General features: G+C 45.5%; 1 protein-coding gene across 1 annotated transcript; it reads right to left on the reverse strand.

Moving 5' to 3' along the window:
* Positions 1-583: 583 nt before the first annotated feature.
* LOC124671056 (probable serine/threonine-protein kinase BSK3) lies at positions 584-14,558 on the reverse strand. Its single transcript, XM_047207492.1, has 12 exons — positions 14,273-14,558; positions 7,863-7,976; positions 7,304-7,524; positions 6,045-6,180; positions 5,427-5,560; positions 5,230-5,335; positions 4,497-4,582; positions 3,857-4,045; positions 3,262-3,426; positions 1,991-2,104; positions 1,443-1,730; positions 584-1,005 (listed from the first exon to the last, which is right to left on the reverse strand). Exons 1-11 carry the CDS (start codon positions 14,556-14,558, stop codon positions 1,485-1,487), a joined length of 1,797 nt encoding a protein of 598 aa, XP_047063448.1. The 3' UTR covers positions 584-1,005; positions 1,443-1,484.
* Between the last annotated feature and the right edge of the window lie 3,427 nt (positions 14,559-17,985).

Raw genomic sequence — 17,985 nt, forward strand, 5'->3', positions numbered from 1 at the left:
GGTGTTTCATCGAATATAAAATGAACACGATGCCAATATGAATTAAATGATAGTGTCATATAAAATAATATCATTATTAAGTTAGATATCTATCAGTATTTTTCACAATGGTTTTTTTTTGTTTTGAATGGTTTTACCAAAAATGGAAACGCCTGCTTTGGTTGCTTTTGTCCGCGCTTTGTTGGGCTCTTTGGAAGATCCTAAGTTTATCATTGGGACAAGTTTTGGTTGGGGACTATGTCTTTCATGTGCTACTTAACCTGCAACTCTGGCAAGCCCTCCAAAAAGGTTTATGTGTAAGCTTTTCTGTGGCCAGTGTGGTCAAATTTGTGTTGTAAGCTTGTTTTCAGCAAAACAAAAAACAAAACAAAAAAAACAAAAAAACAAAACTTGTCCCCATCTTGCCCATGGGATTTTATTAATTCGAAACTGGTCACGGACTGCCTTTAGTCTAATAAAAGTCGTAAAAGTACATGGCGCGTACTACAATCGCTCTAAGTACCGACAAGGAATAAATTCCTGGGGCTGAATATTGCTACAAATTGTTACTTCAACAGTTCAACTACTAGTAGTCTTGGTAGTATTTATCACCAAATGCAATATTTTTCCCACCTTTCGCATCAAAGAAGAAAATGTACTGCAACTGTTAAAAACCATGGAAATAGAAATTGAGGATATTTAGCAGCCATTCGGCCAAAGACGTTGCTGCCCTAGAAAGGAAAAACTGTACAAGTTCATGCATCTAACAAGATGTACATCGACGATCTTTTTTTCCCTCCCTTTTTTCGATGGGAGAAACTGGATTTTTCCTTTTCCACAAAAAATTCCTGTCTACTGGACTTATTCATCCCTCAGTGTATTTGGCGCATCTCTTTCCTCATCTCTGTTGTCGCTTTGTTCCATATTTACATACGGACGTCTCACACACGCTCAAAGAACACTTAGCCGAGTTGACAGATGAACAACAGCTGCTTCCGTACACAATGATTTTGTTCAATCGAGCACCTGAGGCAAGAAGAGAAAACTTGAGCAACCTTGTTCGTAGAATATCTCATATTACTGTCTTTCTTCATAGTACGGTATCTGTTACTCATAGAATAACTTGATTCTTGAGCAACCAAAATTCAGACAACTTGGTTCCTGGTTGCATATGATGACCATCCAAGTGATAATAATGTTATACTTGAAACACTCTAGCAGCTAATACCATTTATAGTCAAAAGAAAATAGTGTACAGTTTAAGTTGTATTTTGTATTTGGCTTGCATGATCCACAATGCGACTGCATATCGCACAAACATGTTCAGAAATCCAAGAGATAGCCCCAGCCTAGCAAAACTGACATATTGGTAATGACCCCCTGAGTACCTGGTTGATTCCCTAGACTAAAATTAAGCAAGGTGCTACAGATCTATAATATCAATATTTAGTAGAAAACAATACCTCAAATTATGTGCATTTTCTGGACAAGAAATCAGTTGGTATTCAGCGTCCACTGCTGCTGCTTGTCTCTTGGGCAGAACCATCTTTGAGCGCTTCTTGAGCTTCGTTCTCCATGCCTAAAGAAAGTAATGCAGCAGCCTGAAGGTAAAATGCAGTAGGCCACGTCGGAGATATTACCAGCGCCTGCATTGCGTCACTGAGAGCTTGTTCTGCCATGTCATTCATCAGATATGACAGGCAACGCCGAGCATAAATGGTCGGGGAAACCATCGTACCAACTTCAATGAACTGCATGTCACAAATCAACAGGATGAACAAAGTCAACATTGGTTTATAAGTGGCTATTCTAGCGCCCTAGTTAGAAAAGTCAATGGATTGACAACAATTTAGATTACTTCATGGCCCAGAAGATGTTGCTACTATTTATTTGTGTATTAAAATGTTAGGAGATTGAACAGGGATTGATTACACTAGACAGGACACAAGTGACATCTCAACATTAGACTCCCATAACACTTGCATGAAAGAACAAAAGAGAAGAAGGCAACCTGGGAGTAACAATCAATAGCGGTAGTAAAATCCTTTTGCCGAAAAGCACTGTCACCCTTCTTCTTTGAGGTTAATGTGTCTTGCATTTGATTGGTCCACATCTGAAACGAGAGCTGCAGCAAAGAAGAGGACAAAAAGATCAGGTAACCACAAACAAAACAATTGTAGCAGTTTCAGTAAAACAAGTGGCAAACAAATGTGCATTAGAAAATCCAAAGTTTCCCTTTCTTTTAAGAGAACAATTTTACTGGAAGTAAAAGGGAATATATATACAAGTGTATGTAAAAAGGGCCTAGGATATTCGCAAAAAAGGCCTAGGGAAAGGAATGTACAGAGAAAGAAAAGGCCAAAGAAAATATTAAATTTACAACATTAGCCTACGGAAAGGAATGTAAAAAGAAACAAAAGGCCCAAGAAAACAAGAAATTTACAACATTAGGCTAGAGAAAGCTATCAAAGATTGGAGGGGAATCTTAGCTTTCCCAAATCTATGATTGTTCTCAAAACAGGCCCTCGAAGAACATTAAGATATTGGCATTTCTCCACTTCAGAATGTACAAATCCAAAGATTATTCAACATAATTTTACAGAATATAGTTTCAGCTCTGAAATAACTATTGATGGTATTAGCTTAGTCTTATGTTTCATCTCAGAAGAAAGCGAAAGCCTCCCTTCCATGAGTACCTATCTCTGGTAATTCAGAGCATTAACCAGGCCTCTCCATAATAGCAACAGAATAGGACACAAAAACAACTTGGGAGACAAAATCTTGATTGCCTAACTACTTGATAGACTATGATCACCAATGACACAACGCAATCAAAGAGTTCAAAGGGAAATCATTTTGGAACATCTAACTGATATTGTGTTACCCAAAAATCAAACTACGTAATATTAACCTGAGTTGCTGTGGATAAAATATAGTCATGGAAAGAGGCCTTACACTAAAACTTTTCCCTGAAAGATATGTGATATCTGTATTGCAATCAACCAAAATGCATTTTGGATGCCATGAAAGATATGTGATGATATATGTTGGGTTAAAACATTTCTGGGATGTACTGACGATATAAATCACACTACATAATTGTACTGATGATTATGTTAGTTGTTCAGCACAGCAATGTTTTGCTTGCTTGTTAGTTCCTGGCAATGTTGTACTAAGGTATACACATAGAAACAAATTTTCACATCAAAACATTTGTACAAATCACAAGGCAATGTCTTTAAACCTCCACTGAAAATAAACGAGAAACGGAACTTAAGGCACCTCATTTGCTGTTCCCTCATCATCCTTGTAGCCAGTCTTCTCTAGAAGTTCATGTATTGCTGTCAGATCCTTTCTGGAACAAGCTTCAGCAAGAGGAGAAAGAGGCAATGATTGGACAGATGATGCACCGCCTTGGGGCATGTCCATCAGTTCATAAGATGGGGTCTGCAAAACATTTTGACACCACTGCTGTTATAACTTATATACTTCAATTCCAATCTTGACCAGAAGCCAGAGAATAGTTAAAGAGAGTTCAGCAAATAAAAAATTATACTGTCAGGAAAGACTAAAGTGGTATCTATATGGCTCCGAGATGGAAATGATTTATTTGAAAAAAAGGAGTGAATGGTGCATTACACATATCAATTATACTGTCAGCCTAAGATCCTTGCCAGGCTCAATTATACTGACAGGCTAAGAAAACTGTCAGGAAAGACTAAAGTGGTATGTATAAGGCTAGAGACAGAAATGATTTATTTGAAGACAAGGACTGAATGGCGCATTACACATATCAAAAACCCCTGTGCGATTTTCCATCCAAAATATAGAGGACATGAACTCAACTGTTGTAGACAGAGTAAAGAAAGGAATTCACCTCAACATCCTTCTGAAGAGGACTCAATGCTTGAACCATAGATCTTACATTAGGCCTTTCACGGGGTTCATAGTGCAGGCACCTAGAAGCTAATCGCACCAGTTCTGTTCCTTCCTCATTTGAAAATTGGCCCACTAAACAGGAGTCTGTAAGCATGTTAAAGTTCCTATCTCGAATCAAGTCAAGAGCCTGCAGATGTTACTAGTATCAGTTAGTATGGTAAAGATGAAGATATCAAATGATTATTTGGTTCAAAGTCAAGTGTTAGCTATTGTTCTAACAAATTATTTATCTGTTACCAAAAGTTTTGTTTTGCTAGCATGCAAGTTAATGGAGATAAGATAAGGACTTATATTTCTTTAACGAAAAAAAGGACTTATATTTACACTGAGGGTGAAGAACAATGTCACGTACTGGAAATAGTTTCACATTGCTCCACAGGCATGAATAACCAAAGGCATTTGGTAGAAAAACTAAGAGATCAATTACTTCCCTGGTTGTCCTACCTATCGGACAGCTAGGTCGACATAAAAGCATTTCTGACATACCATAGTACGTAACTTTACAATGATATCTAAGAAGCGAACAAAGTAAGATAAAAAGGAAATTATGTGGAAGAACTAAAGCTCAAAGTTGTTACATGGCTCGGAGGAATATGCTTCCCACTAAGAACGTCCAGTAGCAAGGTGCCAAAGCTGTATATGACACTTTCAGGTGTGATACGTCCTGCGAAGTAAAAAAAGAGTAAATGGAAAGCGAGGATAAAGTTAGAGGTGAACAGTGATGTGAAAATGATAACACTATCTTTAGCAACAGTTAAGCGCTATAGCCCTATAGCCTATACAATATACATAGTCAAAAATGATGGATTTATCGCCTAGACAGCCTAGTACAAGGAACATAAAATGGAACACTCTACAACCCTTCAATGAGTTCAAGCTACATGCACAATTAGCAAGCTCCCTTCGGTTTGGAAAATCCACTCTATCATCAACTTCATTGCAATATATACATTGTAAGCCATGACGTTGAAATTTACAAGTATTGGGTATATTTTACTTGACAAACCATTAGGGTGCAAATAACATTCTGAGAACGTAATGTACGATATTATGAAAGTGGTGCTATATTATGACACAGCATGATATGAAGAAAGCTGAAGCCACCCCACTTTACAAAGGCTAAGGATGCTCCACACGCCGAAAGATACTCAAGGTATAATCTCAAACTATACAACAACATCATTAAAATATAGCAGCTTTGCAAGAAAGCCCAGTAGCAATGTAGCCTGACAAGAAAGATTCTACCAACATCACCCATACTGCTACAAAAAAACAAGTTATAGGATGCTAGCAATATAAAAAGGCACCAACCAGTCCTCATGTATTCAGGGGGGGTAAATGCCAAATTGGTACTATAACTTTTGCCATCACGACTGTTCTTCATAAGGCCAAAGCATGAAAGTCTAGGGTTACAATCCTGCAGCAAGTAAACAATGTACAGATGTTACAGAAAACACACACACAAACAAAGTTGAACATGCTAGCAAAACAAATTGCATGATACTCACATTATCAAACAGAACTCTGTAGGCATTAAGATCATGGTAGAGAGCACGCCCCTTAGTTGTGCAATACTCTAAAGCCTCAGCAAGATAGAGAACAACCCTTAGTCTCATGGGCCATTTCATTGCTTGGGTTTCCCCTGTGAAATGCATACAATAATGGGAAAATATTACATCACTAGCACTAAGGATACAGTATTCCAAACGATTAGTCCCTACACATGATGCAGTGTAATACTGTACGTGGGGGCGGGGAGGGGGGAATGGTCCCTGTGCACTTAGAGGTCCATAGAGAAAATTTAACATAATACAAGCGCAAAATCTTCTAATAAATATTGGAGTTCCATGACCTAATGTGTCTAGAACAGGTTATCTTATAGCTCCTCTGCATTATGTAAAAAATACCAACAGTCATTACAGACAGTGTTTCAAAAGGGACAATCTGCACAATTCATTGTCTAAATCGATTATGACACAGTATTTTAACATAAACAGGATATTCACTCATTGAAGCTGTGATGCCATCAACCTACAAGTACTGAGGCTTCGGTAGACAATGAGAATAAATAACAATAGCAGGCTGAGGTGACCATAATTATAACTGGGAAATGCAGGGTAACTCACAGTGGAAAAGATGTTTTGCCAGTGTGTCGTTGGGCATGTACTCCGCAACAAGCAATCTCTCGTCACCTTCGCAGCAACAGCCAAGCAGATTTGCTAACCTTTTGCTCCGGAGCTGACCAACTGATTTAGCTTCATCCTGAAGCATAATTATTTCCCCAACAGATATGGGCAAATCTTAGAAAAAATACTGGAACTATAACGGGTCAAACAAAACAAAAATGTATCAACAAACAGCAAGTTGTTTTTAACACAGAAAAATGTCATTCACATAGAGGAGGCGCTTCCACAGAGTGATCTAAATCATCTACATATTACTTGGCATGTAAATAAAAATAACCTCACTAAAATAAAAAATAATCGGTGAGGTAGCATATAACAAAATGGTCATATAAAGCACCGAAGCAAGGAGTAGACCTAGTACAGTAAGAAAATACACATCCTTGAACCTTGGTTAATAGATCAATATGTGATGCTAGTTCTGATAAAAATGCAACAGAGGTGGTAAAAATGCTGAACCAAAGATTTGCTAAGAGCATTAGTAGAGCACAATGATGGGGGTATGGGACTAGCAGTGGCCGGTAATGATTACTGTCTCACACTGGTTTAGCACTGCAATCTAATAATCATATACTCCGTAAAAAGAAAAGAAAAAAAGAGAAATACTATGTTGGGCAAACACACTTGGCGGATGACACCCTTTCATCTGCTTGCCAGCATAGCAATTCATCCAAAAGAAAATTAAGTAAGGAACTCAACAAGCATACATATGACCACGGGAACAAGAAAATTAAGTAAGTTCTGATAGGAATGCAAGAGAGGTGGTAAAAATGCTGAACTCTTGATTTGCTAAGAGCATTAGCAGAGCACAATGATGGGAGTATGGGACTAGCAATGTCTGGTAATGATTGCTGACTCACACTGGCTTGGCATTGGAATCTAATAATAATCATATAAAAAGAAATAATACAGTTGGCAGATGACACCCTTTCAACTGCTTGCCAGCATAAGAGTACAACAATCCAACCAAAAGCGAAATAAGCAAGGGAATTAACAAGCATACATATCACCACGGGAACAGGTAGAAAATCAACAACCTCCACCACAGCAGACTACCATCCTCTATGAAGTCAAAAATCGCGAAGAATCTACCGGCAACACAGCAACTAACCAAGCAAGGAACTACTCCAACGAAGGCATCAGCACCCACCAAGCGCACATTGCAAGTAGCAGAAGGGGTGATGACAGGTTGTATGGCGTACCAGGAACTGGCGCGGGTCGGGCCAGGCGGAGCGGTTGAATCGCTTGACGGCGATGCGGCGCTGCGCGTCGAGCTTCCCCTTGTAGACGACGTTGGGTGCCTTCTCGCCGTGCTCGGACACGATGTTCTCCACCGCGAAGCCAGCGGTCGCCAGCCGCAGCTGCTCGAAGGAGTACTCCTGGAACGCCGGCAGCTCGTACGCCTCCGCCTGGTCCTCGTCCACTGCACGCGCGCGCGGCGAACACGCAGAGGAAAAGTTGGTCAATCCGCGGACGAAACCAAACAAGCGAATGACCCTTGGACTCAATCAACCCCAAATGCGGAGGCGGTTGGCAGGCACGCGCAATCGGAAAACAAAACCGCCCCAAATCGTCAGACGCAGCAAATTCAGGGGCGAATATGGGGAGAATCAACAGCGGAAAGGTCTGTCGGAAAGGGATATGCAGCCACCAGAAATAGCAAGCGGGAAATACTCCCGGAGCGAGGTAGCAGCCGGGGCAAGCGCAAGGAAGCAGAGCGAGCGAGCGTGAAGCATTACTGGAAGGGAGTAGAGTACGCACCGGCATCGGCGCTGTCGAGGCGCGTGCTCCCGGGGAGCTGCCCGCGGATGCAGCAGCAGGAGGTGGCCTTGGACACCCGCGCGCCCATTCCGATCCCTTCCTTCGCCGCCAAACCTGCAAAGCAGCACCGCCATGAGAGCACGGCGGCAGGAATTCGAACGCACGCGGATCTGAGCCCGGAAACCCGAATCGACGGCGGCGAACGAGGCCCCAAACCTACCCACCTCACCTCGCCGGAGCAAGCAAAGCAAGCGAATCGAGCGCGGCGGAGGCGGGGAGGAGGAAGAGGACGGGGCTGGATTGGATCTCTTCGCTCTCCCGGCTCTCACCTCACCACCACCTTGGCGTTGTTGCTGTGTTGGAGTTGGAGTTGGAGTTGGGGAGGTGGGAGCCGGTGGCAGCTGCAGTATTATTCGCTAATGATTTTTCAAGGTTTTAATACCGACATGCCTGTACTGCGCCGTGGTGACGGGCGCGAGAGGTCATCTCCCGCGGTAACTTACTTTTAGTGCTGATGCAGTAAATACTTGCTTCGTTTGTGAAGGGACGGTCCATTTCAAAAAGAAAACGCAATTCGCAGGGAGACATGACGACGACGAGTGGAAGTAAATAATTGTCTGCTTCAATCAATCAGAAGGAAGAAGTAAATAAACGCCGCCCGAAACGGCACGGCAAGACTGTTCGTCATCACCACCTTTTCTTCTACTTGTCAAAAAAAGGTCTCTTCCATTCAACAGATAATTTTAGGAATTTAGATGATTTTAATTTCTACCTGTGTTTCTTCCTATTTTGTGTAACAGGCTTGCACGAATAGACACACATGGTTTCACGCTAGTGTGTCTACTGATAGAGGTTGCACGCCTGGGCGTGGCCATGATAAGTGGTAGCGTGTAGGGTCCACTTTCTCCCTTGTATCCTTCCTTCTCTTACCCTAATTCTCAATTCTCCCAAATTTTTCTCTCCTCTCCACCGATTTCTCAGCTTAGCATACCGTATTTGGGTTGGTGCCACCTGCGTCGCAGCTGGCAGCGGTATAGGCGAACACTAGACTTACGTTTCGAAAGGGGGAGGGGGGGCTATACAATGCTTCGCCAACTTAGGGGGTGTGGGGATGCAGGGGCATATAGGGAGGGTCTGGGGGTGATGATAGACCAGCGCAAACGGAGCTTGATATGGAGAAGGGCGAAAACGTGTTGGGCATGGAAGGCGGTAGTTCGGTCGATGATGGTTTCGTAATTCGGCTCATGATGGTTGGTTCAGGGGGTGGAGCGGTCGAGGCGGAGCAAGTGGGGCGCCATAGAGGGGAGTATAATGAGGTGTTGGTGGAATGTTTGTCCATTCTTACCCGAAAACGGCGGCATCAGGCTTCCTTGGGGTGACTACAAGTTATCCCTCCCATAGTCTCATCTACTAATCACACCCTAGGAGATGGAGACTATGGGCAAATCCACGGATCATTTATTTAATCAAGCTATTTCTCTTCCATTATTTTCTTAACAAAAATAGACTTGGACACTAGCAACATTTAAGGGACTGGAAAAGAATGGAAAGCAAGTTAGCGCACTAACAAGGAAAAACAATTCTTGAAGTCGGCCCAGAGTCCACGTATCTTATCTAAATCCTACCCAATGCACAATATGCAAATTGTTGAATTTATATAAATGTGATTAACGGGATTCTAAACCCTAATGGGTAGACTTATATTATCGTCCCACCATGTGGTGGCTCTCTTCTAACCTGTTTGATTTGCATGATTCTAAAATCGTAAGAATAAGGAATATCTAGGATTGCAATGTTATATCTATAGGCGGACCTAGCATCCCTCCTGCCCGGGCGGCCGCCCAGGCTTCCGGCCGGCCGGCAGGCTTATTTTCGTCTCTATTTTATGTGTATTTGATACAAAGGTAGCACACTAAGCTTATTTGCCCAGGCTTCAAAATTTTCCTGGGTCCGCTTATGGTTATATCCAATCTAATCTTACATGCTTTCAGCCTTCTTTTATTCACATGATAGGGAAAATCAAAGGAATAGGATAGACGTGGGAATAGGAAAGGACGGCAGGTGCAAACCTATCCTCGTTCCTTGTGCATGGGAATTGAAGAAAGAGGTCCGAGTGGATTTTCATTTCCTATAGGATTTGCCTTGAAACTAAGATCCAAAAGGGGTGTAAACCTGTCCTCGTTCCTTGTGCATAGGAATTGAAGAAAGAGGTCCGAGTGGATTTTCATTTCCTATAGGTTTTGCCTTGAAACTGAGATCCAAAGGGGTGTAAATCTATCCTCGTTTCTTGTGCATAGGAATTGAAGAAAAAGGTCTGAGTAGATTTTCATTTCCTATAGGACTTGCCTTGAAACTGAGATCCAAAGAAATAGTTCTTTTGATTTTCCTTTCCACCATTCAATGAATTAAAGGAGTGAACAGTGGCATCTCAGAAAAATTTCCCAATCCTCTACTTTTCCTCCACATCAAAGGAGCCCATGTGCACACAAAAAATTGTTTGATTTTATTACATGAAAACAAAGTATTCTAAGAAAAGAGCTTTGAGTGGATGTTATATATTCTATTAAATCTACTCAGAAGATTCCTTCAAAAAGCATATCCTACAAATCGAACAGCCACCATAAAAAAACCGGGATAATTGGATCCTCAAACTTTCTATGTGAATCCTAGGAGTTTTTTATCTTGACGTTTTAAGTCGTTGATTTTATATATATACATGATTTAGAGGAGCTTTCACACACTATATTTCATACGAAAATCTAGACTTTGCGGTGTTGGCGCAACAGTAACTATAGCTGAGGCCTGGGGGAAGACGGTGAAACTTACTGTGATGAAGTTATGCTCTTCTTTTTATTGTGGAGGAGATGAAATTATGTCCGTATCTTAGCTGATGGCCAACATGGTCCTTGGCTACGTATAATGCGGTAATCTGGAATAGTTTGTAGCTGAGTTGTTTCCATTTTGCAAAAATAGAAAATTATAAAATAATACTTCTCCAGTCCATAATAAGTGTCGTGACTTTAGTTCAAATTTAAGCGAACAATTTAAAGTAAAGCCACTATACTTATTATCGGGGTGATTTCTCTGCATATGAATCATCTTGTATGAATGAAAGCATAAACGCGAGACACTCCTCCATCACGGTCCTCTTTTTGGCCCATGTTTGGCAGAACGGCGCCTAACTCGAGCCTGACACGTACGATTGGTCTAACACACGGTGCACATTTCGTGTTTAGGTGCCGCCGTGCTTGATTCCTCTGTAAACGGGCAGGGTAAAGATGGAAAACGAGAGGTTTGGGAATGGTGTTTTGGCACATGGGAGCATATGCTCCCTTTATTTTGAAATGCATGTTACATACATTTTGAAATTTCAAAAAATTGAAACGAAAAATTTGAACGTACATCTTCACGTGTTACGCGCTCACAAAGTTGTTTCATAAAAATCCGACTTGTCGTGTGACGTGTGTAAAAAAGACAAAATTCAATGCTGAAAATAAGGCTTTTCGAGAGATAAATTTTCTCTTTTACACAGACCACAAAACATATTGGTTCCTCACGAAACTTGACGAACGTACGTATATTGTGGAGATGTACATGCAGAATTTTTTATCAAAATTTTTCGACATTTCGAAATATAACTTTTTGATAGAGGGAGCATATGCACCCGGGAGCCGAATTGAATTTCCGGAGAGGTTTTGCCTACTCAGTTTTTTGTAAAAAAGTTAAAACGAGAGCGAAAAGCAGGATTCAAACTCGCGCGTGCGGCGTTTGGCTCTCACTTTTTGCCTTGGGATTGCAGCCGACGAGATCGTGCGTGATTGAGATTGACGTGGTCAGTGTTGACGCTTCTTCTTTCTCCTGTCGGTTTGAATTTACGGTTTCTCCGGGCAGGGCACACGGCTCCAGCTCCAAGTCCATTCAAGCGACGTGCGCGGCCCGGACCGTACTGTCATCAAATAAGAAGAAAAACTCAGTGGAAGAAAGCATCAACCTTTCCCGGTACGCTGTCTCGTCGCTGCAACTTGAGAATTTGAAACGCAGCTCGGTAAGCAGCGTTATTTTTTTCAGACATGTTCAGAGATTGACCCCTGATCAGACAGAAACACGCCCACAACAGCTTCGTACTAGTACTACTGTAGACCTGTAGTCAAAACCGTGCGTGCTCTTCAGATTCAGTGCTGCTGCAAAAAGTGGCTTTGCACGAGGAGGTCGATCGCTGCACATTGCAAAAAGGTTCACCATTTTTTTTTCCCTTTTGAGAAGCGAAAAAGATCTGCGCCGACGCAGCGCACGTACGCATGATTAAACCGGTTGCACGATACAGCATGGCAGGACGAGTGAGACACAGGGACAATGACAACGGGATACGGAAAACGAAGTGGAGAGGAGTACCTTCACAAGCTCTGTCTGTCCGATTGGTTCCGTCGCCTAGCTCATCATCGTCCGTCCCGGCTGATCTGGCGGCCGTGCCAAGTGGCCGTCCGCTGGGCCCACTGCCAAGTGGCAGGAGCGCACTTTCTTGCTACTACTCAAATATCATTGTACAGCTAGATAAACTTTTCTCTTGCGTCAGTGTGCCGTGTACGTATGTGTTTCCCGGTGGCCGTATGCACGAGCGCTTGATTTTATTTAGAAGCAAAATAGCAGCTGGGGAAAGGGCCGGTCGCTCGCTCCAGTCGTGCCACGCCTTCATATGTATACCAAGGATTAGTTTGTGGCCTACTAACGCGTGACCTGTCTAACTAAGGGCATCTCCAGCAGCGCGACGCAAACAGACGCCGAGCGACTGTTTGTGTCCGGTGTGACCGGAAATGCGTCTGGCACTACCTTCAGCGGCGCGACGCATAGTGATCGGGCCGTTCGCGGCCAGATTTTGCGTCTCTGCTGACGCTGAGCAGACGCGCAAAGTGTCCGCTCGGTCCTCGCACGGGCCCGCCTGGCAGGGACACAACTGCATCGTCTTCCGCGGCATTACTTGCGAGCGGCGGCCGCGTTAATGGCGCGCCTCGGCTTCCGCGAGCGTGCGCAGCGAGGCGGCGTTGCAGTGGCAGGCCATTGAAAGCGAGATGGGGTCCGAGCATCTTAAAGCGACGCTGCCGGCGGCCATTTCCCCGACCAAACCATTGCCATGTCCCACGGTATCCACCACACCGAGAGCGGCGGGACGAGGTGCGCCGCCGCCGACGAGGTGCGTACGCGCTGAACTCCTACAACTGGATTTCATTCGGGTCGTGGGAGTTCGACGCGCGCCGACATAGACTACTTTGAGCGCGAAATCGCCGCAGAAGAAGAAGAGAACGACCAGGAGGACGCGGACGAGGACGTGACCATGGCACAGTACGACCACGACGACGGCGGGCCGGCGTGGGATCTGGAGACCCAGCCGCCGGACATTTCCGAGGAGGAGGCCATTGCCATGGCACTGGCCAACAGCGAGCAGGACGAGCTCAACGAGCTCGCTTTGTGGGATGGGCTCGCAATCCAACTCCGCGAGTCAGCGCTCGCGCAGGGGAAACCGGCGACTCCTCCGGCCACGCCGACGCGTTCCAACGACCGCGCTCTACCTGCTGCTCCGGTGTGGGATCCCTGGCCATAGCCTCCTTCCCATGCGGCGGTACCTCCTCGACCGCCGGCGTACAAGCTTCCATGGCCGATGCCGGAGTTGATTGACCTCGTCAGCGACGACGACAAGTAGGCAGCACCTACTTTTAGCACGCCTTTCTGGCTTTTTATTGTTTTTTATTAATGTAAATTATGGCTTCATGAATGAAAAAAAATTATGCGTCGTGCCGCTGGAGCCACCCCCGACGCAAACGGACACGACGCGTCCGTTAGGACGTCCAAAATGCGTCGCGCCGCTGGAGATGCCCTGATGATGTTCGTCGGCCCTCTGGTCTAGGAATCTCGGCGAGTGAGGCGAGATGTGGGATGAATGTTATTGTTAACTGACCTAGCTTCTTTGGCTCTAATTCTTGTATTGCGAAGGGGGCACCGGCTGCAACCCTAGTATAAACATTAGAGCATCTCCAGCCGTCTCCCCGACGAGGTCTCTGGCAGTTTTTTTTTCAGCCGGATAGCGTTATTCGGCCCAGCCGCGTCCCCGGCTAATCATTTTCCCCTGGATTTGGCATTTAATCCATCCGGAGAGCCCAAGCCATCCCGGCTCCCCGAGGGCCGGTCGGGGACTCCGGACAAAACAAAAACGCGCGAAACATCGAGCGGGCCCGCGTTATCAGCGACAGAACGGGTAGTTCCCTCCATTTATTTCGTTTTCCCTCCAAAATGCGCCGCATAGAACCGTTTTCCCCGTCGAATTTCGGAGGGGCTACCGCCATTCTCCTCCACAGTTGCAGCTCCTCCTCTTCCCTTCCCCACCATGCCGCCGAAGAAACTCGCCGCCGACGGCGCACCGAAGGCGAGGAAGCCGCGGGCGCCAAAAGAGAGGCCGTCGGGCATGACAAACGCCGCGGGGGTGGCGAATATGGAGCGGCGGCGGAACGAAACTCGCGGCAGGGCGGAGAGGGAGAAGAAGCTTAACGCGAAGAAGGTGGTGGCGGCGGCGGCGGACGAACAAGCGAGGCTGGTCTCCTTGAACTTCTCCAAGCCGTGCGTCGGCCAATTCCCCGGGCCATGGCCGACCCAAGGTACGATCGCGTCTCCTTCCACCTTCTCGCCGGCGTCACCGGCCACGGCCATGTTCTAGGACACCTACACTGGCAGGGATTACGCCGTCGCCGCCGGAGTACGGCGGTCCGATGTACAAGGGCATCTCGCCTGCCCTGTGCCGTGAGACGCTCTCCTTCTACAACCCTAGGATGCCATCGCCGAATAACGGAGTGATGCACGAGATGATCATGTCGGGCTCCATGGCCGCCGCGTCGAGCCCAGGTTTCTTCACACAAGAGGAGGCAAGGGCGGCGGAAGCCGTCGCTTCGCGGGGTGACGAGGCGAGGGCCGGCCTCGACCAGAACATCGACGAAGAAGAGGAACAGGCCGACCTCGACCAGAACATCGATGAAGAGGACGCGCCTGAACCCACGGCGGCGGCGACCAGGGGGAGGAAGAGAAGGAAGAAGAACTCGCCGCCGGCCGAGCCGCGGATCAAATGGACGGGCAAAGAAGAGGAGTGCCTCGCCGAAGCTTGGAAGACCGTTTCCATGAACGGCATCACCGGCACCAATCAAAACTACGAGACGTATTGGCAGCGGGTCAAGATGGCGTTCGACGAGCGCAAACTCGTCGATCCATACTTCAACAAGACAGTGATGATACGTGGCGATAATGCAATGTGCACCCATTGGGGGATCATTCAGACGGCGTGAAGCAAGTAGCACGGCATACAGGAGGAGCTCGACGAACGCCCGGTGAGCGGCGCCGACTTTGAAGACAAAGTATGCTCACACGCAGTGGGTCCTCCATCGACCCTGGATCGCCGAGGTTTAATCTTGATTCGGCGGCCTGTATTTTGCAGATGCGGCGGGCATTCGACATGTACGCGGCCGACGCCAACAGCCACACGTTCAAGTACTTCAACGTCTTTGCCCGCATCGAGAAGTGTGAGAAGTGGAAGGAGGTGCGCAAGAATCTCGCGAACAACAAAGGCGAGCAGTACAACCTCGACGATCCAGCCCCTGCCGCGTCGGCCAACCGCCCCAAGCTCGGCCAGAAGAAGCTGAAAGAGCTGAAGAAGGCGGGCCATCCAGCCGAACGGTTCAGGCGTCCTTCAACAAGTGTTGGGCCGACGCGAGGGCGCATGCCGCCGGAGGGATGACAAGCACGACGTGCGGTGGAAGGAGATGCTCGCCAACCAGAGCGTCCGGATAGCCTTGCTGAAGGAGACCTCCGCGACGAAGACGAGGAACACCGACCTGGAGTTCTTGATCGGCGGCAACGATGACAAGATGGACGAGGAGACGAGGGCTTGATACGACGCCCATCGACAAGACATCCTTCGGCCCCCGTCGGATGCTTCGTCCTCCGGTTCGACGTCTACTCCCGCCGTTGCGACACCCGCCGCCGATGCTTCATCGGCTGATGCCGCGCCAGACGAGGCTCGGGAAGGGACCGTCCGATGAGCTTGTTATCCTCTAGCTTCTGTTTCGATCGCCCGAATGTGCCTGATCCGATCGCCAAACTTTGACGAGACTTTTGTGTTGCGGGAAGACGATTTTTTGAAATTATCGCCGCTGATGGGCGAACGCCGGGGTGCGACTGGGAAAATGTTGCCCCTCACGCCCCTTTTACATCCAATCCGGCGTTTGTTATTTCCGAATTTATGCTCGGGGCCTTAAACGGCTGGAGATGCTCTTAGGTACATACTCTCACCGTCTAAAAATAAGTGTCTTAACAGCTAAAATATATCTGCTAAAATATATCTGAACATATTTGTATCTAGATAATAATAAGACGCTTATTTTGGGACGGAGGTTGTACTTTACTTGAAATCTCTATGTATGAACGTTAGTATCATTCCGTTAAAGTTGTTTGTAATCGTGCTAATGATAGTGGTCTCCGGAACAGAAAGATTGTCAACTGCCTGGCTGAATATATTTTCCGTTGATGGAGCTGGAATAATGGGCTACAGATATAACTGGAGGGATATCCAATAACCTAACCTGTCAAATCAAATCAACAATTATAACTAACTATTCCATTTAGTCCTGATGGGAAAACAAAACAACGTGGGGTCTGCCATCTCAGCACAACCTACCGAACTAATTAACTTGGTTAATTAATTAGCAAACAGTGCTATTACTCCTACTAGCCACATTTTATACGGTCAAAGAGTGGGACTGGGGATATTCACCCACCGGGGACCAATCTATGTGGATACTATGTTTGTGAGATGATCCGGAGATACACCTCTGAGCGGGTTCCGAGTGACAACAATATCAAGAGGAATAACCTCCGGATGATGCTTACTCCGAAGCTCGCTTCCGACCACTTCAAGAGGAACTAGCTGGATGGTTCGTGAGGGAAGTCGTCGATCCTAAAGGAGAACACTATGTAGAGGACGTAGAACTTCATATGCACTAAATTATGTATGGAAACTTGTTCAAAATTGTATATGTTGGTCATCCGATATTGAATATATATTGTATATTCCTCTTGAATTCTCTTTGGTTCTAATTTCAAATTTGTTTGAAATTGTACATTCATATGCATGTATGTAGTACCGTAGAATATGTGAAACTCCTTCAAAATTAAAATAAAACACAAAAGAAATAAAACAATACAAATTAAAAAAGAAACCAGGTTTAGGGGGGGGCTAAAACCCTAAACCTGCGGCGGCCTTTAGTCGCGGTTGGCCAGGAGAACCGCGACTAAAGGTCCTCCGTCCCGACGGTCGCCTGGCGCCCACGTGGACGGGCCTTTAGTCGCGGTTGGTTACGAACCGCGACTAAAGGGGGGGGGGGGGTTAGTCGCGCTTGGTTGGTCGCGGTTGCGCAACCGCGACTAATGGCAGTTGCGAACCGCGACCAATGGCCCTTTTTCCACCAGTGACTACTAGTTCTGCTTAGAGCAATTCCAATAGTGTAGCCAGCTGCTGGCTATAAGCCAAGTATCATGTCATCTATAGCCAATATAGAGCCAACACATACAATAGTGAGCTATAAAATGTACTACTTTATCAATATATTGCCCACCTTCCATTCTCACAAAGTGCCTAGGAGCACGTGCTAGAGCTGGCTCTTGCATAAGAGCCCACTCTCCTTCTCTCTCCTCCTCTCTCTCCTCCAACTAAGCAATAATATACTATTTTAATCCTTATAGCCAGCTGACTAGGACTTATTGTACTTGCTCTTATGGATTAGCTCCGAGACTGTTGTGCATGCGTTTTCACATCCACTTCCCGTTTCTCACTTTGCGGCCGCTAGGTTTCAACTTCGATATAGCACCGCTGACTTCCTTAGTTCCACAAACTTCCTTTGTAGTCACAAGAGTCTCATTTCCATTCAACGGATATTTAATAAAATTTTGAGTTATATAAAATTTTGCGAGTCTTTCAACAGATATTTAATAATTTTTTGAAAGTTATATAAGTTTTTGCGGGTCTTTCTCAATTACATGCATCATTGTACTTAAAATGTACATGCAGTTGCAAACAATGCTATTACTCTAC

The sequence above is a fragment of the Lolium rigidum genome, chromosome 7 (assembly GCF_022539505.1).
Source record: "Lolium rigidum isolate FL_2022 chromosome 7, APGP_CSIRO_Lrig_0.1, whole genome shotgun sequence".
In the NCBI taxonomy this organism is placed as follows: Eukaryota; Viridiplantae; Streptophyta; class Magnoliopsida; order Poales; family Poaceae; genus Lolium; species Lolium rigidum.